General features: G+C 40.5%; 1 protein-coding gene across 1 annotated transcript in view; it reads left to right on the top strand.

The window, feature by feature from the left end:
- wdr93 (WD repeat domain 93) overlaps positions 1-23,443 on the top strand; it is a 40,996-nt gene that overhangs the window by 5,179 nt on the left and 12,374 nt on the right. The window contains exons 5-6 of the mRNA XM_056279291.1: positions 50-135; positions 416-500. Coding sequence (XP_056135266.1) covers positions 50-135; positions 416-500 — 171 coding nt within the window. The remainder of the gene's footprint in view (positions 1-49; positions 136-415; positions 501-23,443) is intronic.

Below are 23,443 nucleotides of genomic sequence, written 5' to 3'. Positions count from 1 at the left end.
AGAGAATTATTTTACTATGAAATTCCTTGACTTTAAAACTGTTTATCAGGTAATGGGGCTCTTTGGCTTGAAGTCTACCATCTTCCCATAGAAGCATGGCTGAAAGAGCTACAGATGGCAGTTTCACAAAATCAGGTATTGTTATTCAACCAGTCAATGTAAATTCAACATTCCTATGGATTACTCTCTTACGTGTTATTAGCCTCTAATATTGAAATTTAGGGTCATCATCTCCCATTTGATTCATAGCTTCTAGTGCAGTTTTTATAAAAGTTAACGTTTTAGTTTCAAATTAAATACATGCTATTCTCTAAAAATCGCCGCCTTGTTGGAGGGTATTTCGATTAGGAACTAGCATGAATTGTATTTTTAGACAGTTGCAATTGGCTAATTTCGGTCTGCGTTTCTTCCTTAGGCACAGAACCAATCTGGAAGTGTAGATGTGAAATGGTCTCCAACTGCAGTTGCCCTGAAAATTAACCCACCCAAAATACCAGCAGGTAAACATTTACAGACATGATAATAAGAGGAATAGTGTGATTTTAGAGAACATTGAGCCTTTGTTTGTTTCTACCTCTCTTTGAGTGAGTAGGTCCATACGTGACTGACTGGATGTGGAAGTATTTAGGGGTGCATTATATATCAGTCAGTTTATCGGTATCGGCCAATAATTGCTTAAAAATGTGTTATTGGGCAGGCGTCTGGGTGGCGTGGCCCTCTATTCCGTTGCCTACCAACACAGGGATCGCCACTTCGAATCCCTGTGTTTCCTCCGGCTTGGTCGGGCGTCCCTACAGACACAATTGGCCGTGTCTGCGGGTGGGAAGCCGGATGTGGGTATGTGTTCCGGTCGCCTACTCTGGTCGGTCGGGGCGCCTGTTCGGGGGGATAGCGTGATCCTCCCACGCGCTACGTTCCCCTGGCGAAACTCCTCACTGTCAGATGAAAAGAAGCGGCTGGCGACTCCACATGTATCGGAGGAGGCATGTGGTAGTCTGCAGCCCCCCCCCCCCGGATCGGCAGAGAAGGGTGCATGAATATCAATCAGCTTATCGGTATCGGCAAAAGGGGGGCAGGGGGCGTTATCGGTATTGGGACAGATATCGTCCCGGGACGGCTCGGAAGAGTGGGATAATTGGCCGGATACAATTGGGGAGAAAGGGGGGGGGGGCGGGATAAAAAGAAATGTCTGCAATGTCCAATGGGATTATGCTTTATTCTCAATCACGTGACTTTTTCATGACAACGAACAGCTCCGCCGTGTTGGAGGACAGCTAGACCTTAGCAACCACTATTGCAGTTCTCATTGTCGATCTGTGTTTACAAGAATGAAATTCTAAGCGAAAATCGGACAAACGTGTGGAAATAAAACATCACTGTTGTGATCGACTCTTCGAAAAAAAGTTTGCAAAATAAATTTTACAAAGTTCTGGCCTAACGGCGCAAAGGATCAGATTCGATTATCGGCTGTTAGGCCAATCTCATGCAATCCCGCGATGGCTTCGATCAAGAATTCTGTACAAGCTTTAGATGGAAAAACCAACGGGAGATGTATGGGAAAAACTCGCACTTATCGGTATGTTAGACCCTTACACTATCCCGAAGAATAAGTGGACGTCAAATGCTGATGAATACCCCAGTATATGAGGGATATTCATCAGCATATACTGTATATCGACATACTGTACATCATACCCAGATATAGTGAACTACTAAATTTTCAACCCGAGCCCCTATACTGACGATCTGAAGAGTTACAAAAGCGTACAACCAGGTTCTAGAAAGATGGGTCAAAGACACCAGTGTGAAAAATGTGAAGGAAAATATTGCAATTGTTTGTTCACGATTAAGTGTAGCCCCTCGTCTTTGGTCTGCGTGTTGTGCAGCAGCAAATGACTCGTCAGGTTGTAAGGGTTCATGCACGTGTTTTTATTGCGTCTGGCGACAAAAAGAACAGTCCGTTAGTACAGTGTTAAGGGGTATACAGCATGATCGTAGTTTTTTAAATTAACTACATTCTTTAATATCACACGTATGCATACACATTCCCATGTGGCTAGGATACAAGTCACTAGAACTTATCTGTATGTAGCATAGAAAATTGACTTTAAATACAACGAATACATTTGCACAGTATAAACAGTATAACATACCTGACGACAAAAAGAACAATCCGTTGGTACAGTGTTGTTAATATCTTGCTCCAGCCCCTGTTCACGTAAAGCAAATTAGATTTGACACTTGCTAGGTAACTAGCGAGCCTGTAGAAGCTAGCTAGCAAAGTTGCAGAACACCATTCATTTATCTCGATAAAACAATTAGAGCAGGCACTTATAACAATTACACTACATCACAAGTCATTGTATATACATTCATAAAATACTTTATACGCGTGAATCATATTTTAAGTGGTTTATAACATTTTAATTCACCAAAAGGGACGGAGCAAATATTCTACCCATCACTCTCGTCACCGATGACGAGAAAAGGAACGAGAGTGACGTTTACAGCGATTAGAGGCAGTGCCAACTAACATCTTAAGAGGGCGCCAATACGATAAAACGTTTCTATAATGAAAGACCATTAGAACATTACTCCCTTGGAAGCAATCAACTCCCATATTTTCGTAATGTGTGTGTATGCATTTTTGCAAAAATGCACTTATGATCCTAATTTTTTTTGGAGGTGGTAGGTATTGTTCCAGAGAGGACCAGAAAAATCGCAGATCATTAAAATATAATTATAATAATTATGCATAATTATGCAAAATATGCATTTTATAAAAATGGCTAAAAACAACTTTTCTCGGCATTTCAGATGATTCTGAGCATTTGGGGGGAGGGAGTTGGAGTGGGGGGGGGTTTAGGGGCAGGGGGAAGGCGGTTAGCTGGCAGGATGAAGAGGAGGGAGATTTAGACGGGTGGATAACCAAACCGCTACATTGTAGCGGGGTTCTTCTAGTATTTTGCATAATGCCAAAACATTTCTAAGTCCCAGAAATGTTTTTTTATATAGGTGAAAAAAAATCAGATAGTCAGAATCATCTGAAATGCCGAGAAAAGTGGTTTTTAGCCATTTTTAGAAAAATTCATATTTTGCATATTTATGCATAATTATGCATAATTTTAATTTTCTGGGATTTTTCCCTTACTCTCTGAGACAATACCTACCACCTCCAAAAAGAATTAGGATCATAAATGCTTTAGTTTTCGGTCCCGCTATCTACACTAACACACACACACACACATTACGAAAATATATGAGTAGAAGACGTTCACAGCAACCAATAGCAGGCCACATAACATATCACCTGACATGTCCAGAGCCAATCACAGCAGAGCATTTTAATTGCTTGCTACCTGTCGCTAACTGTGCCCTAACTGCCCCTTTGAGGCCAATATTTGTTCCAACCAAGTATATTTCACATACATGACATTGCATACACAATAACATTAAAGGGGGAGAGGGTCACATTTTCCAGGTTAAGGGGTGGGGGGGGGGGTTCCAGAAAAACATTTTAGGGGAAAAAATCAAAAATGTTCAGAATCATCTGAAATGCCGAGAAAAGTGTTTTTTAGCCAATTATGCACATTTATGCATAATTATGCATAATTTTAATTTTCTGGGATTTTTCCCTTACTCTCTGAGACAATACCTACCACCTCCAACAAGAATTAGGATCATAAATGCTTTAGTTTTCGGTCCCGCTATCTACACTAAATAACACACACACACACACACACACACACACACACTAACACCACACACACACACATTACGAAAATATATGAGTGAGTAGCGGTTTGGTAATCCACCCGTCTAAATCTCCCTCCTCTTCATCCTGCCAGCTAACCGCCTTCCCCCTGCCCCTAAACCCCCCCCCCACTCCAACTCCCTCCCCCCAAATGCTCGGAATCATCTGAAATGCCGAGAAAAGTGGTTTACCCCCCCCCCACTCCAACTCCCTCCCCCCAAATGCTCAGAATCATATGAAATGCCGAGAAAAGTGGTTTTTAGCCATTTTTAGAAAATGCATATTTTGCATAGTTATGCATAATTATTATAATTATTTTAATTTTCTGCTATTTTTCTGGTCCTCTCTGGAACAATACCTACCACCTCCAAAAAAAATTAGGATCATAAGTGCATTTTTGCAAAAATGCATATATTTTGCATAATGCCAAAACATTTCTAAGTCCCAGAAAATTTGTTTTATATAGGTGAAAAAAATCAAAGATGCTCAGACTCATCTGAAATGCCGAGAAAAGTGGTTTTTAGCCATTTTTAGAAAATACATATTTTGCATATTTATGCATAATTATGCATAATTTTAATTTTCTGGGATTTTTTCCCTTAGTCTCTGAGACAATACCTACCACCTCCAAAAGGAATTAGGATCATAAGTGCTTTAGTTTTCGTTCCCGCTATCTACACTAACTAACACACACACACACACACACATTACGAAAATATATGAGTAGATAGTGAAAATGGCCAACATCCATCATTTGACTGTTGGGGGATGGGTTAGGGTTAGTTCGTCCCCCAAGAGTACATCGTCCTATCCTGTGGTCATGACATCATGGAATGGTGTTGTGTTGTGTTCTGATTGGGTGTGCCGGGAGGTGTGGACTTGATTTTTGGAAGGAAGCTAGTTTTAGAAATCTGATTGGATATTCTGGGGGGGGTGTGGGGTGTGTAGATCCGTATGATGTCTGGAGGCTGCTGCTATGGATGTGAATGTGTAGCTCACCCGGTTGGGCCGGGCGCTTCCGACCCGGGGGCACCAGACCGAATCCCGATGGCCCCAAGCAGAAACAGAAATAGTAAATTAAAAAGATAAATAAATAGAAATAAAACAGAATAGGACAAAACAATGTTCCAGGGTTAAATTACATTAAATTGTTCAAATGCAAAGAATAATTTTTTGGGCATTTCTGTTTTTCATACATTTTAGAGATTTGGAAAAACTTATTAATTCTTTTTTAAAGGCAGCTAAACAGGGTTGCGTTTTGCAATATTTGCATTTGTGTATAAAATATTTTACAAACGTTTTGGCAGCATGTAACTTCAGTTTCGTGCCTGCTTGTTGTAGTTCTTTAATAGCTTTGGATTGCTAGTCATGGCAATGTTAGTAGCATTGTAATTAAAAGAAAATGAGGGTCTTTTGCTGGTGTCAAATGCCATTGCTTTTTGTTTTCCTGAAAAGTGGTGCATGTACCACACTATACTTGCATATTTGAAGCCTACTTGCCGAAAAGTCGTTTTTTTGTTTTTTTTATACTCAAATGTATTGCCTGATAGCGCGTTCTTCCTAGCTATGTCAATAGGAAGACAGACCGACAGATGGTATGCTAATGTCAAATCAAATTAAAAGGGATTCCTTTGCAAGTAGACTACTTTTTTCTAGAGTGGTGCGTGCATGTACCATAATTCGGCTTCACTCATGTCTTGTTCATCGCTATGCAGGGATTAATGCTCTGTTTTTCAGATAGTCCAATATTTATCTTTACTCTTTTTATTGTTACAAGCTCTTCTTCTGTCCAGAAGTTATTGCTCATATCTTGGCGCTATGGACTCCTCACCAGTCCTGTGTCACCATAGTAAGAACAAAATCGACAGTGACCACAATAGGTAGGATGATTGGGTTGGGGAACAATTCATTTTTCTACAAGCTTTTATTCATAAGTTAAATCTAATTACTTTAACTGATTCTGTTAACTATCAACTCATTCTGTCGACACAGAATGAAGAATGAACATAAAAAGAATACCTGCAGACCCCAAGCATTCTAAATACCTGTCTGTGCCAGAGCTCTCCAAACGACATATTGAAAACCATGACCCAGGATGCTTACAAAATAGCCAAAAGCCTCCTGTAAAACCAAGTATAACTCGGTTTCCTGTGCTCACAAAGTCCCTGCAACTGAAGACTCCCATGGAGTTTGTGCAGTCCCACAAGAAGTGGGAGGAGAAACTCCTGGCTGTGTGTTCCCTTCCCTTCCTGCTGATGTCAATGAATTTATTTCTCTTTAATCACTTCATTGTTGTTATTTCCTTCACAATTTGTCAATTTTTTTGTAGGGTAAAGCAAAGACGAAGAAACCATGTCCCAAACCTGAGCCTTTCAATTTATCTCAACCTAGGAGTGCAAGAATAGCATCTAGAAATCAAAAGCCTCCAACATCTGCTTCATCAAAGATTGGTACTCAAACTACCCAACATGAAAAGACCATAAACACAAAACTATCCAGTGCCGTTACAAGCTCCCGTCTTTCAGAGTTGGCCGTAGATCTTGCAGTTCAACTCTCTACTGCCCAGCACTTGGCAACAAGAAAAGGCAATCTGCCCATCATATCCCAGAGCAATGAGGATTTAACCCAAATAACAGAAAAGCCTAAAGGAAATCAGCCTTCCAGTAGAGCCCCTGTGATGTCTCACCTTCCCAAACAGATAACTACTGCAGACAAAACATTTTATGGGCCAACAAAGTTAGTGCATTTCTCACCGGATCCTGCTGCTCTGATAAGTATCCTCCAGAATGAGGTGGTAAAGGGTGATGGGACCCTGGGGGCCATAACCCGCAACTCAGTCTGTCCCTCAGTCAGAGGCTCCTCCATCTACACAGTAAGTAGAGATTAATTTTATTTACACTTCTTTTTTTCTTCCCTATGTTTTTTATTCTGTCACATGACAAGCATGGGTGTGGGATCTTCTCTTAAGTCGTTGTGCTTGCTGTCATGTGACAAAAGGGGTGAGGGGTTGCCTTTCTGGTGTGACACTGTCCCCCAAACATAGGATCGTAGATTCAATTCCCACTACAAGCGGTGTGATCATTAAAGCTCAGTGTGATGACTTTTTTTTTAATTTATTTCTGATTTTTCCCTTTTTTCTCCCAATTTAGTGGCCAATTGATCCCTATTTTAATTCAAACACCCACCCTCGTATTGCATGCGTTCGCCAACTGCATCTCTCCGGCCGGCAGTCTCGAAGGAGACGCCTCCCCACTTTCGTGACAAGGCGACTCCAAGCCGAACCACTGTTTTTCCGACACACACAGAGACGCATTCACATGACGAACACAAGCCGACTCCGCCCCCCTCCCGAAGACAGCGTTGCCAATGATTGCTGCTGTGTGATGACTTTTTGATGCTAATATATTAACTTTTAATTCCCTGCAACCCTGAGAGCAGGATAAGTGGTTTGGATAATGGATGGGTGAATTGTTATCGATGTTGTTATCATGCTGTTTGAGATAAGATAAGTTAAGGTAAGATAAGATGCTTCATTGTCATTATACATACAACGGAATTTTGTTTGATCACTCTCAGACCAGTAATACTAGACAAGGTAAATGATTAAAAATAAAAAGATAAAAAGAAGGACAAACAACATTTAGTATACATATAGAGAGCAATGTATTCAGCCTAACTTGAGATCCTTCACTATTGCCTATTATAGTTGCTGGTGTACTGGCGGGAAATGTTAGTGTCACATGGATAGTGAAGCGTTGTACATAAAATCCTGTTGCAGACACCAGAGGCCTGATGGACTCTAATGGTAATGTCTCAGTTAATTTAGACCATGTAAAGCAGAGGTCCTCAACGTTTTTCAGGCCAAGAACCCCTTGGCTGATAGAGACATGGCGGAGGGACTCCCTATCACATATCGTATAAATTGTTTTGCTTATTAAACCGTGCAAACAATGTGTAGGGTGGCCTATAGTGCCATGTATAAAAGTACTTTGTAATGGTGTATACAATGCTAAGCCATTAAAATAATTACTGACAGATTCATATATTTATAGTACATGTTTTTAGTAATTCTTGTTTTATTTAGGAAAATCAAGAATGCACATTGACTTACATTACTTGTACAGAAGTGAACTGAATAAGTGGATGATAAAAATATAAAAACATGATCTACAACAGTGGGGTGTTTTATAGAACATGTTTTAATTCTATATTGACATTTTTTACATATACAATTTCACAATTTTAATGGGGGAGGGACAATGAAGCATTAAGCTTAACTTTATGTGCGGATGGCACAGCTCCTACCTTAGTGAGAGGTCTGACCCTGGTGAGCAGCACACAGCTTGTCTATTTTAGGGCAGATGGAGGTTGTCAGGCAGAGGGCCATATCAGCCCCAGGCTGCGGTCTTGACCTGTACTTGCTTTTCAGGTAGGTAAGGGAGGAAAATCCACTCTCGCAAAGATATATCATTGCAAAAAGTAAAGGCTCCTCATTGCTTTTGCTGTCAATTGTGGGACATCTTTCTGGCAAGAGATCCAGAACTGGATGAGTGCGCTTGTCTCATACATGTTTCTTTTCTTTCTTTCTTTCTTTTTTTTTTTTTTTTTGGATTTTTCCCCGTTTTTCTCCCCAATTGTACTTGGCCAATTACCCCACTCTTCCGAGGCATCCCGACCTCTGCTCCACCCCCTCTGCTGATCCGGGGAGGGCTGCATACTACTACATGCTTCCTCCGATACGTGTGGAGTCGCCAGCCCCTTCTTTTCACCTGGCAGTGAGGAGTTTCACCAGGGGGATGTAGCCCGTGGGAGGATCACGCTATTCCCCCCAGCCCCCCCCCCCCCGAATGGGCACCCTGACTGACCAGAGGAGGCGCTAGTGCAGTGACTAGGACACATACCCACATCTGGCTTCTCACCCGCGGACATGGCCAATTGTGTCTTTAGGGACCAAGCCATAGGTAACACGGGGATCGAACTGAAGATCCCCATGATGGTAGGCAACGGAATAGATCGCTATGTTATCTGGACGCCCCTTGTCTAATACATGTTTCTGTATATACTGTCAGTGGATAATTCGATGAGCTGATCCTCCTCTGTCACTGTCACGTTTGAGCCATCTGCTGCATGATCTTTGAATGGAAGCTGTATCCGTGATTTGTCCCTGTGCAAGGAGTCAGTCTCAGAAAAGTATTTCCCAAATTGACCCTCGAGTGCCTCCAAATGTGCAACAACTGTGCGTGTTATGTGGGGCGAGAGCACTGCAGAATCGCCCAACTCATCCACTGATGGAAACATGGAAAACATGCCCTCCCTGACTCGCTCCCTCCACCTTTTGATTTTCTTCAGAAAGCCTTCCATTCTGTCATGCAGCTGGAGGGCATGTGTAATGCGGCGTTGCAAAGAGCTGTTGAGTCTGCGTTCGGCTCAGAGTAAACGTCTGTAAAGATATGCAAGTTTAGTCACCCAGACATTGTCACTGAAATTTGCAACCAGCTCTGTGCAGTTTAAGTAAAAACTCCCGAATAGACGTAACTTAAAACACGCGTGACAGCGCTGCTCCACGCGAAAGCCATCGAACCCCAGAATGGTTAAGTAGCGCAGTGTGTTCTTCTCCTGCAGCAGCAGCACAGAGAGGAAAAGAAACGTGTTCACAAAGCAGTCTTCTTGACAACATTGACAGCTTTCACGACAGAGTCCATGACGTCTGACAATTCAGCACTCATTTCTTTGGCAACGACAGACTCCTCTATGTAGCATGCAATGCGTCCACGTCACTTGGGAAGCCACGCCTTGAACAAGCACCATTAGTCCACTTTTTACACCAGCTTGGTTCTTGCACCATCAGTGCACATCGCAATACATTTTGGCCAGGGTATGTAATTTTCTCTGAAAAAAAACGTCGATCACTTTGAAAATGTCAGAACTTGTTGCGCATTCAGGGAGCTGCGTACAACACAAAAATTCCTCCTGCATTTCATTTTGGTCGACAAACCGCACAAACGCCAAAAGCTGAGCGTCGTTTGAAACGTCCATGGATCCATCCAATTGTAATGCAAAAGCCTCTGCCAACCTCAGTTTCTCTACTAGTTGCACTCTCATATCAGATGCCATGTCATCAATACGGCGAGCAATGGTTGTGTCCGACAACGGAATGCTTTTCAGTTTATTAACGTACGCGTCAGTCCCAAACATTGTTTTGCACATATCGCTGGCTGCAGGCAATATTAAATCCTCTGCAATTGTGTATGGCATTTTGTTCTGAGCATCCAAAGAGCAACTTGATAAGAGGCTTTCAAAGCTAGCTCACCAACTTTAGCTGATTGTCTCATCAATGTCTGTTGGCCTTTGAGAGATTTGAGACGGGCCTGAAAGTATTTCACTGGTTTTTCTTTCAAGTGTGCAGGGGTTGTCTCCAAGTGGCACTGCAGCTGTGATGGCTTCAGACTTTCGTTTGACAGCATGCCAGAGCAGATGACACACACTGGTAATTCAATGTCCTCAGTCTCTTTAAAGGGGAGTCCAAACTTGAGATAATTCTCTGAATATTTTTGGGTCCTCTCTCGTCTACTCATATATTTTCGTAATGTGTGTGTGTGTGTGTGTGTGTGTGTGTGTGTGTGTGTGTGTGTGTGTGTGTGTGTGTGTGTGTGTGTGTGTGTGTGGTGTTAGTGTGTGTGTGTGTTAGTTAGTTAGTGTAGATAGCGGGACCGAAAACTAAAGCACTTGTGATCCTAATTCTTTTTGGAGGTAGTAGGTATATCAGAGTAAGGGAAAAATCCCAGAAAATTAAAATTATGCATAATTGTGCATAAATATGCATTTTTAATGGCTAAAAACCACTTTTCTCGGCATTTCAGATGATTCTGAGCAGCTTTGATTTTTTCACCTATATAAAAAAAAAATTCTGGGACTTAGAAATGTTTTGGCATTATGCAAAATATATGCATTTTTGCAAAAATGCACTTATGATCCTAATTTTTTTGGAGGTGGTAGGTATTGTTCCAGAGAGGACAAGAAAAATAGCAGAAAATTAAAATAATTATAATAATTATGCATAATTATGCAAAATATGCGTTTTCTAAAAATGGCCAAAAACCACTTTTCTCGGCATTTCAGATGATTCTGAGCATTTGGGGGGAGGGAGTTGGAGTGGGGGGGTAACCCACTTTTCTCGGCATTTCAGATGATTCTGAGCATTTGGGGGGAGGTTTAGGGGCAGGGGGAAGGCGGTTAGCTGGCAGGATGAAGAGGAGGGAGATTTAGACGGGTGGATAACCAAACCGCTACATTGTAGCGGGGTTCTTCTAGTAACATAATATTTTGACGAACTTCAACGTATTAACAAGCAGGTATAACATGCAGCCTAATTACTTACAATTAGCAACTGCTTGTAATTTAAATGTCATTAATATAGTTATAGGTACTTTTTGGTATTAATTTCAAGACCCGCGAATTTCAAGACTACTTTCAAGAGACACATTTTATTGCATCCTAATAAACTTCACTTTTCAATCGTTTAGGTTCTTTATTCTCAAAGGATGAATAGTACACCTCTTTACCCTTGGCTTATTTGTGAAAAGAGTGGGAAAATTCTGGCAGCCCACAGTAACTACATGCAGGGCTAGGTGAAAGTTGTTCACATGTTGCATCAGTGATGTTTTATGTAGAGGCTGCTGTTAGAATTCAAGATTCAAAGACTGTAACAGGGGAAAAGGCTTACTGGATGCTCCCACCATCCCTTAATCGTGTTCCATCCTGTCCTGTCAGTGATATGGACTTTACATCACCAAAAACAAAGAAAAATAAATTGGATAAGAGAATTGAATCAGCTGGAGAGCAGTTGCTGGTTGAATCACATCATGTCAAGAAAACGACAAACAGCACTGTTCCCAAATCCTCTGCAGTTCAGGTCCATAACTTCTATAAAAATTAACTGCATGCCAGCAATTCTGCAAATTGTGTCACATTATTCTGACCAGTATCGCCCAAAGCCACTAGCAAGAAACTATCCAACTGTTATGACAGAACTGACCCAGATACCTTCCACATGAATTTCAGTTATCTGTTGAAGCATTGTGAGAAAATCGAGATAAGTGTTAAAAAAGAGCAGGTAGAGATGGTTGAAAATGACACCAGGACGCCAGCATCCTCGCATAGATGGTTTTCTCACAAAGCAGGCAGAATATCTGCCTCTGTAATGAAGGCATGTTGTCATACAAATGCTGACTTGCCCTCTCAATCACCAGTTATTTTATACAAAAAACACCACCACCAATCTGCTATTCAGAAAGCTTCAAATTTACATCAAAGCAAACAAGGTGGGGTTGTGATCATGAAAAGCTTGCCTTAAATGCCTATAGTAAATTAATGTCTGAGAAGCATGAATATTTTTTGCTTTGGGAGTCTGGCTTTGTGATTTCAATAGAAAATCCATTCATTGGTGTTTCACCAGATGTGTTGTTAATTGTAGGTGCTATTGTGAAGGTTGTGTTGAAGTTAAATGTCCATTCTGTGTCAAAGAGTTTCCAATTGCATTGGTCTAAATGAAAAGGGATTGTTTGATAAAGAATGGTCATGGTGAAATGCAACTTTCTAGAGATCATGCATATTATTACCAAGTTCAAAGCCAAATAAAAGTTTGCAGTGAAGAAAAATATAGTGACTTTGTAGTTTGGACAGAAAACGGCATATTTATTGAAAGGACTCTTTCAGACCAGGAATTCTGAGCTAAAGCTGTGCAGAAGGCCACCTTATTTTTCAAAAAATGTCTGCTTCCTGAGCTAGTCGCAAAGTTCTATAGCTGATCAATTCTGAGAATATAAATATAAGACACAATGACCAATGACATTATTAAGGTTCCATGTGGGAAGTGGTTTTGCCCAGATTGTTGAAAATTAGAACAATTTAAGAAAAGGAAGGAAAAAAACTAAGTAAAACTAAGCTATTAACAGATGTCAGCAGTATCAAGATCAAAAGTGTTTTGTGGTAAATGGCAAGTTTTACTATTTATGTAAAATTTGAAGATTAAAACTGCAATAGTTTAACTGCCTTAAGGTCCAATGTAACAATAAAATTGACCATTATTTTATTGCTTGTTTTAAAATAGCGTTCTGAATAGGGGACATTCATGGTTTAATTTTTTTGCTATAACTTAAAAGTCTTGAGATATTAAACTTCCGATGTCAGCCGGGCCCGTCATCGGAGCACAGGAGAGCCACACATATCAATAGCTCCGATAACGACGGGCGCGGCCATAACATCGGTACACAAAAGAGCCACTCATATCTATTGCTCTGTTAGCGACGGGCGTTGGTAAACATCGGATCACAAAGAGCCACGCATGTCAATAGCTCTGACAACGACTCCTAGAGGATAAATTCTCATCACCAGCCAGTCAGACTAGCTTGGTCTGGTCAGAAAGGCACAAACTGAGGAAGCCTCTTGGATGAGAGGCGAAACGTCTTCACGGATATATACCAAGTCCAGTTGTACTTGATTCATCTCCTTTGGATAACCATGACCTGGATGAATGAGAACATTCACAGACGAGTTCCATCTTGGTTTCATCAGACCAGAGAATCTTGTTTCTCATGGTCTGAGAGTCCTTTAGGTGCTTTCTGGCAAACTCCAAGCAGGCTGTCATGTGCCTTTTACTGAGCAGAGGCTTCCGTCTGGTCACTCTACCATAAAGGCCTGATTGGTGGAGTGCTGCAGAGATGGATGTCCTTCTGGAAGGTTCTCCCATCTCCCCAGAGGAATGCTGGAGCTCTGTCAAGAGTGACCATTGGGTTCTTGGTCACCTCCCTGACCAAGGCCCTTCTCCCCCATTGCTCAGTTGGGCTAGGCAGCCAGCTCTAGGAAGAGTCCTGGTGGATCCAAACTTCTTCCATTTACGAATGATGAGACCACTGTGCTCTTCGGGACCTTCAAAGCTGTAGAAATTTTTTGTACCCTTCCCCAGATCTGTGCCTAAATACAATCCTGTCTCGGAGGTCCACAGACAATTCCTTTGACTTCATGGCTTGGTTTCTGCTCTGACTTGCACTGTCAACAGTGGGACCTTATATAGTGTGCCTTTCCAAATCATGTCCAATCAATTGAATTTACTAGGGGTGGACTCCAATCAAGATGTAGAAACATCTCAAGGATGATCAGTGGAAACAGGATGAACCTGAGCTCAATTTTGAGTCATAGCAAAGGGTGTGAATACTTATGTACATGCAATATTTCAGTTTTTTATTTTTAATAAATTTACAAAAATGTCTACAAAACTTTTTTCACTTTGTCATTATGGGGTATTTGTGTAGATTGATGAGAAAAAAAGGAATTTAATCAATTTTGGAATAAGGCTGTAACATAACAAAATGTGGGGAAAGTGAAGGGGTGTGAATACTTTCCGGATGCACTGTAACTTGAAAGTTGTATCAGTCTGAAGGAAATACTGAGTCACACACATTTGTCAATGCACAAGAAACCAAGGCAATTTTATCCACTGCTGTCATACCAGCACTATCCTTATTACTGAAGTAGTCTGTTGGTAAAATTCCTTGTAAAATTGTAAATTTTCTGCATACTAGGCCAATAACACGCTCCACATGGATGTGGACAGATGCAATTTTTCTTGTTGCCTCAATTTCTAAAGGACCAAGCTGCTTTTTCCCTTTTGTAAAAGCAGGTATCTTGACTTTTGCATGATATAGTGCAGTGCTTTCTTCAATGTCAAATCCCCGATCTGCAAGTACTATATCCCCTGGTAGTAAGTTATTTAATATACCACAGTGCTCTGTCAGGTGCTTATCACTGACCAGACCACCCCAACTTTTGGATATGTATGTTATTACTCCTTGAGGACAGATGCCAATTAAGAATTTTATTGTATTGTGGTGCTTGTATGATGAGAACGTTTGAGCTCTTGCAAGGAGACTGGCTGGTTTCTCTATAAAAACCTCAAAGCAATCAATGATCACTGCTACTCTTGTTTTAAAATGTTTCCTGAATGTCATGGGAGTAGTTTTCCAAAGCTCTTCTCTCTCTGGCCATTTAACGAGAAATTCTAATCTTGTTGATGCAATGTCCAAGATATTAAGAAAGATTCTAGAAATTGTTGATGCTGACTCATTGAACCTATAACCTAGATCTTCACATGTCAAATTCAATCTCAATCGCATGAGAAATACCAGGAACTGTTGGAATTTATCAAGAGAGCTCCTCGCAGTTACTACTATGTGTGGCTCCAAAAGATCCAAAACAGCCATCATTATTATGAAGTTGGGTAGGCCGGTATAAAACGACACCCTCTTATCATCATTCTGAAATGACTCTTTTGATAAGGATAATGCCAGAAGATTTCTTTTACGGTCAGAGATTTCTTCAGTTGTTCTCTTCACATCTTCGACCATGTTGGAGACGTCTTTCATTGTTAACTTTGTTTGGCAGGATGACTCATTAAATCTGTTGCTTTCTATGCCAGCCTCTTGAAATCCCTGCTGCTGCTCAATGACAGTATCTCCTTTGGCTGTTACAGTGCACGTTGATAGGGGTCGTTTTCTTTTTCTCTCTTCTCTTCTCCTGTTACGTTCTTGTAAACATTCAACAGAACCAGACCTGAACTTCTGATGGCCAAGTAATTGTGATGGAGCCCAATCAATGTCTTCTTTCATCAACAGAGCTGATGGTTTACCTGTAACATAGTAAAGAAATTAATAAAACCATCTAATATGAGCAGCTCGCAATGATTAAGAGCAGTGTCATTTGAAAGCATGAAACAAGGAGTTTGTATGTCTTGGGGAGGAAGACTTGGCAGAATTTTGCCCCATGCCAATCAAAAGTAGCAGGGAGTACATACAGCTAGTACATACTTAGGCAAAAAAAAAACTAAATTTCAAGTTGACTTGCAAGGTTATGCACAGTATGGGGAGGGCCCCTCCATCGCATAGCAAGCTCACGCACAAAACCAAAGAAAAAGGCCTAAAGTAAGATCATCAATCATGCAAGCTTGCAAGTGACAAAATGGTCACAACAGACCCTTGCATAGTCTATTTTTTCATCTGTAAGATCTTCCCGACTTATCCTCGATATCCATTTTATTCTCCTTTCTTCTGACAGCCTTCCGAGTTTCTTCATCTTGATGGATGATTATCTTTGGAAAGCGAAAGTAGGACCTTTCCGCTCTCTGTCTGCTCGATTGGAACAACCAAAAACAGCGCAGAAATTAACCATTGTAATATATCGAACCACGACGGCTGTTCTGTATGAATCAAATCTTGAAACAAATTCTGTCCACTCCAACTGTTTAGAAAACGTCTAGCATCGCGCAGTAAGAACATTATCCTATGGATTGGAGCCGTTGTCCTCCAACATGGCGAATGTGTTGCCGTTGTGGCGGTAGGCCAATATTTTTTACCTAGGACGAATCCGCAAAGTTCCCGCCCTCAGGCGCTAGGATTGACCAACTCTGCCTGTCAGTCAACTTTCCGGATTCATCCTAGGGCAAAAATATTCGCTTGCCGTACACACCCCGTTAATTAAATTGGCAGTTAGCTTGGTTGCAAATGTGGCTAATGGCTAACAGTTAGCCAGCAAACGTGGTTAGGGTTAGTTAGGGTTGTTGCGCGTTCGCATTGGCCTTGCCTGACAGGGATATCTGGCCAATTCTAGCGCCTGAGGGCGGGAACTTTCCGGATTCATCCTCGGCAAAAAAAAATTCGCTCACGCCGCGTTATTATTTTTCCCACCTGGATTCCGGGAAGACCCGCCCCTACTCTATCTCTGATGGCTAACTCTATCCCTAACCCCACCCTAACCTTAACCCAGAGCCCTAGAAAGAGAGTTACGTCAATGAGGGGTCAGAACGCGAGAGGGTCACGTGGTTCATGTAGCCGCCGAATAGTTCCAAACGAAGCTTGGCGGGTCATTTAAATTAACTGCTTAGCCGCGATATCTGGTAACTACTAACCAATATTTTCAGATTTTTTCATTTATATATAAATATATTCCAACGTGACACATATTCTATGCGCATGTGTAGGAACATTGACGAGCTATCACGCTTTAAATTACATCGTTAATTTTATTCAAACGTGCTTGTAAAATGGTCATCATTAAAATGTCAACTGTGGCTTTTTACCTGTAAATTAACCTTTGATTAATGCGAGAAACATACCTTCACTATAGAAATCCTATTGCCCCGGGTCGCACTGTTTGGAACTATCCGGGGCTCCCATGATCCGCCATTGCTGTTAAATAATTGGCCCATTGCCGTCTACGGAGTTGACGTAACTCTCTCTTTCTAGGGCTCTGCCTTAACCAACGGAGGCGGAGAAGGAGGACGACGCCAAGATGGCTGCCGATTAAGTCGTCGGTTGTTGAGCTCCTGCACAATAAACGATTTATCTGGTGAAAAACGAAGAAGTTGTCCTTTAAATAACTTTAACAACAACCGGAAGAACTTCTTCAACGACTGAAAGCAGCTTAATGTCGAGTCGAGACAGGAAAAGATTGCAAAAGAGCAGAGTCCCCTCGCCTGCGGTCCACTCGGGTAACGTGCTTATATCCTCATGCTGTAGAGCCGAAGTAACGGGGAAGACCGTAGGTTCACACTTTAGCCGTGTAGGCAACTTTCTTTAATCCACGGTAAATCAGCGAGACAAACAAAACCCACAGCTCGACTTAGCGGAGGTGGCAAGAATAACCAGAAAACTGGCTGGACAACCATAACTTAACCCTGCGTTAACCTGCCAGGGCAACCATGACTTAACCCTTAGTTCCTGGGTTGAATTCTGTCCCCAATACGTGTCCACCACAATGCCATGATTACGCTCCCTCCGTAGAACCAGTAACGGTCACTATGGCAGAAGAATCTCCTCCGCTACCTGGGACTCCATGCAAGTCCCCTACTGCAAAAAAGCTCTTTATGAGACTGAAGAGTCCACATCCCAAGATAACGCCGTCATCTCCGTACTCTCCAAACTCATAAATGAGCGAGCCGACTCTATTGAAAGGCTGGTGAGTGAAAACTCTTTAAGAAAATCGACGAAAATACACTGAAGATAGAAGGGATGACAAAAACAATAGACTTAACATGCAGTGAAGTAAAAGACACACAGAAGAAAGTGTCAAATGTTGAAGCTCGTCTTAAAGAGGAAGAGCGCAAAGCTGCCATTCTTCAAACACGTGTGCGCGAGCTGGAGTCCTACTCAAGACGTTGGAACCTGAAGCTTTATGGCGTTGCTGAAAACTCAACCGAAAATGTGAAAGAAAAAGCTTTAGTGGTTTGCCAGAATATCCTTCCAGAGGAAAAGAACAAGCTCTCGGATGTTATCGATGTTGCCCATCGTCTTGGAAAACCATCACAAAGCTGCTCCACTCCAAGAGCCATCATCATCCGATTCTCCCTGAGGTCCTACAGAGATGCTGTGTGGAAGTCAGCAAAAAATCATTCCTTCCTGCGTGACAACAGGCTTCGTTTTGCTGAAGATCTCTCTCAACTCGTCAGGGAGGCCAGGCTGAAGATGTGGCCCATGGTGCAGAAGGCACGAAGTGAGGGGAAACCTGCATATTATGTAGGTGCACGAGCCTTCATCAATGGACAGGAAATTACCTGAGGTAAACATGATTGATTCCAACTGAGTCTTTTTCATGGCTTGCAGGTCCAACAAAGCTCAGTCTCCTGACTCTCTAAACTGGTGTGCTGTTAGACTTTTCATCACAGGGGGAACTGAGCCTACTTGAACTCTCATTTATTTTGCATTCTTTTCTTACAATGTTTCTTACAATGTTTTATCCTACTGATTTTTTTTATAGAAAACAGCTTGAAAAACTAAGTGGTTTAAAATATGTAGGACACCCATATTTTGCTCAATTTATATTATATTGTCACCTACTATGTTGACTGTTCCAAGTGCAACTAATGCTCAGCGTACCAGGTCATAACTACTTGTTCAGTATTATTTCGTAAGTTTTCTTATCTTAAGAATTTCTTTGTCTATAGTTTCCCTAAATGCCAGGGGGTTAAGGAATGTTACAAAACGTAAAGCATTATTTTTATTTTCGAAACAGTTCGATACAGATTTTTGTTTCTGTCAAGAATCTCACTCAATCGCAAGTGATGTGAATTTTTGGAGAGCCCAATGGGGTAACGATTTATGGTTTTCTCACAGCTCAGAAAGATCAGCGGGTGTCTTAATCATGAAAAATAGATATAACGGTGACATCCTACACAGACACAAATCCTAAAGGACATTTTATCTGTCAAATTGTCAGTTATGATAAAATTATTTTGATTATTGTTAATGTGTATGGATACAACTCTAATTTAGAAAATTCTAAATTATTTACTGTCAGAGAATAGACTTAAACATTGGCTCACTAAATTTCCAAATTCCCAAATAATAATTGGAGGAGACTTTAATGTAACTTTGAATCCACTTATAGATAGATGGCCACCTACACAAGATAATAACAGAAACTATTTTATTAAATCTTTTATGGAAAGATATGATTTAGTAGACATATGGAGAGTCAAATCCCCAGATACGGTAACGTTCACTTGGAAGAACAAAGGAAACACAAGGCTTTCTCGTTTAGATTTTTGGTTAGTTTCCAAACATTTTAATGAACAAGATATCACAGCAAATGTTATCCCTTGACCCTTAAGTGATCATAAGGCTATCTACATATCAATTAATCTGTTTCCCTCTGATAAAAGCTGCAAAGCCAAATATTGGAAATTGAACAACTCTCTTAAATATGAGGAAGTTAAAATGAAAATTTCACAATTGATAACGCTTTACTTTGATAAGGCAAAAATAAATAATTCATTCAGATTAAACTGGGAGCTATTTAAGTATGAATCAGCGAAATATTTTAGGATTTACGGAAGTAATCTTGCCAAAATTAGGAAATTAGAAGAACAGAACATTATCACAGATATTTCTTTACTCAAATTTCACCAGACGCCTTAACAAAAGAAGACAAAATTAAATTGTATGAGTCACAAGGGAAACTTGATGTGATCTATAAAAGAAGGGCAGAAGGAGCGTTTATTAGATCGCGGACACAATGGCTAGAAAAGGATGAACAGAACTCTGCATTTTTTTTCAAACTAGAAAAATATCGTGCAAAATTAATACCATGAATGAACTAAAAATTAATGATAATATAACAGATGACCCAAAACTAATATCTGATTTTTGTTCTACTTTTTATAAAAACCTGTACACATCTGAATACTCTGAAGATAATACTCAAACGTTCCTGAATTCACTACAGCATACCTCTCGACTTAAAGACTCTGAAAGAGATCTTTGTGATCTCCCCTTATCACTAACAGAGGTTAGCAACTATATTAATTATTTAAAGGATAACAAATCTCCGGGAACAGATGGCTTATCTTCTAAATTCTATAAAACATTTTCACAGCAGATGGCACCATTTCTTCTACAAGTGTTTAATGAAAGCCTATCATCCAGTTGTTTACCTGCAAGTATGACTCAAGGTTTAATTACATTAATTCCTAAACCACGCAAAGATCCGCTTTATATTGACAACTGGTGCCCAATCTCTCTTCTAAATAATGACTATAAAATATTGGCCATGATTCTTGCTAGAAGGATCAAGAAAGTTCTAGATTCCATAATTGATGAAGCACAATCAGGATTCATGCCTAATAGACACATCACCAACAATATTAGACTAGTTTTAGATGTACTTGATTACTCACACCTCATTTCTGATAACAGCTTTTTGCTCTTCTTAGACTTCTTTAAAGCCTTTGACACGGTGGAACATACTTTTCTCTTTCATTCGTTAAAGAAATTTGGTTTTGGAGACTTTTTTTGCAACACAATTAAAACCCTTTAAAATAATGCCAACTGTTCAATCAAGCTTAAATATGGGTCATCTTCCAGGTTTGAGGTCAAACATGGCGTTCGTCAAGGTTGCCCGATATCGCCATATTTATTTCTACTCGCCCAACTTTTATGTGACCATATTAAGTGTAGTAATCTGAAAGGTGTTTCTATTGCTGATAGAACTATTGTAATTAGTCAACTAGCGGATGACACCACTTTATTTCTAAAAGACAGCTCCCAAGTACCTTTAGCTATTAATATTATAGAACAATTTACTAAAGCTTCGGGCCTTCATTTAAATCTTAAAAAATGTGAATTATTAGCTATCAAAGATTGTTGTGTTGATTCAATTTCCAATATTCAAGTTAAAAATTCGGTTACTTATTTAGGTATCATTATAGATAAAAAAAGAATCCCAAAGATGTAACACTAACTTCAATCCAATAATTAACAAAACTAAACAAAAATTCAATCTGTGGCTCTTACGTGACTTATCTTTAAGGGGCCGAATTCTCCTCTCAAAGACTGAAGGAATATCAAGATTAACATATGCTGCACTGTCATTAGGTATAGATAGTCATATATGAAGGCAAGCGATTGAAGGCAAATAAAAATGTAAGAGGCTTAACTAAGTATATATGTCACATATTGTGTCTCTCTTTGGGTTTGCTTTTCTGTAATCTCTCCAGACAAACTCCCCAAGCCCTTAACATGTATAAATGAAAGGAAAGACAGACTTGGGTCAATTGTGAAGTGGAATGCTGAGTGTTAACAATAGCAATTGACGGCCGCTATTAATGGATCCTAAACCTGCGGCGATTTGAGTAAAAGATAGGAGTGGACAGTGTTATAGGATAGGGCAGTGTTAACAGTAGCTATTGACGTGTCACCGTATCACCGACAACAAAGTCCTCACCTATCGGATCGGTATTCAGCACTTCAGGCATGTTTGGGTGCCGGTTGAACATCAAGAAGAATGGTGTGTACTTCGTGGATGCCTAACAAAATAGATTTTAATGGGTTATGAAAATCTGTCATATCACACATATTTTCAAGAACTACTTGTGTAGTATCCCACAACAACACTCAAGCTGACCTGTTCGGAGTTGTTGATGGAACAAACAATAGACTTCAAATGGTCCTTCCAGTCACTTTGTGTGTCACTGACGTATTTTGCCAATTGCCTCTTCAACGTCTGGTTCGTCCGTTCGTCTTGACTGTTCGTTTGGGGGTGGTAGGCCAATGTCATGCAGTGCTTCACCTTCAGTACCTTGAATATGGCAGTGTTAGCCTGAAACAACAGATGAATACATTACTAACAAACACTAATCATATCCAGTAACAGAGAACTAAAAATACAAATACATACATCCTTCACAAACTCCCTCCCTTGGTCTGTGATCACCTTCTTGGGAATGCCAAATTCAAAGAACTTGTCAATGATATGGGTTGCAGCCTCTGCTCCGTGTTTTGTTTGGACAGGCTCCGCAACTACCCATTTGGTAAACAGGTCCGTCATTGTTAGGGCGTACTTGTAACCGTCCTGAGTGGTGGGCAGGGGCCCAATCAAATCCACACCAATGATTGTCCATGGCTGGGTAACACCTTTGATGGGGTGCAGGACAGGGGCCACTGTTCTCATGGTGTTATTAAGTTGACACTGGGGACATTCCTCAACCTTTAAATTATTCAAAACACACAATTAAATGAACATTTTTTTCACTGATCATATCTGGATAATATATTTGAAATAAATTCTCGCAATATTCACAAACACATTTATCAACACAAGTCTTACCCATTTATCAACGTCGTCCTTGACTGTCTGCCAGTAATAGGCTGAGGTAACTTTCTCCCGTGTCCTCTTTTTTCCATGGTGTCCACCAGAACCTGGGTTGTCATGGCACTCTTTGAGCACTCTCTCCCTCTGTTCATTGCTCAACACAACCAGACGCTTCCGTCCTTGGGGACCCACATAGTACAAGAGGTTTTCTAGTGAAAAAAAGGAAAGCCACTATTAATAATACATGGTTGAATGTAAAAATATATTTCAATATCATAATTTCATTACAGCGTTATTCATGGCGTGGTTACACTTTATTATAACCTACTACCTTTGACCGTGTACATCTTGGCAGCCTTCCTGACTCTACTCTTCCTGCTCTCACTGTTCTCTGCCTTGGTGGTGTAGTGGTGGTAGCTACCATTCTCAAGGTAGAATTGTACCTCCTCAAAAAACCTAAAATTCTCCATTGTGTCCACTAGCCATAAAAAAATGACAAAAATCAAAATGTTAAAACAATATGAAACTGTAATGTGCTACCAAAATATGTACAGGACAAGTATTTGTCAACATTAATAGATGCAATAGGTCACAGACTATGACCTTCATAGAATAGAATAGAATGTACTTCATTACTTGTATTATACATGTCTACAAATCAACGTCTGATTTTTTTTTACATTACATTATTTTAGCCGACGCTTTTAGGCAAAGCGACTTACAATAAGTGCATTTCACGTAGGAAATCAGGAGGTCTAGTCATCAGAGGTCATAAGTGCATCCTCTCTCTAAACAAGCATCTAAAACAAAACATGTGCTAAAGTAAAAGCGAAAGAAAGAGATTTTTTTTTAATGAGTGAATACAATAAGTGCTAAGAGCAAGTAACAGGGTAGTAGTTCTTGAAGAGGCAAGTTTTCAACCTGCGCCGAAAGATTCGCAGCGACTCCGCTGTCCTGACATTAGTGGGGAGTTCATTCCACCACTGTGGGGCCAGGACAGAAAAGAGCTGTGACCGGGTCAATCGGCAGCAGTGGCCTTTGGGCAACGGAGTC

Source organism: Lampris incognitus, chromosome 4, assembly GCF_029633865.1.
Source record: "Lampris incognitus isolate fLamInc1 chromosome 4, fLamInc1.hap2, whole genome shotgun sequence".
Taxonomy (NCBI): Eukaryota; Metazoa; Chordata; class Actinopteri; order Lampriformes; family Lampridae; genus Lampris; species Lampris incognitus.
This window is presented reverse-complemented; position numbering and strand designations above follow the sequence as displayed.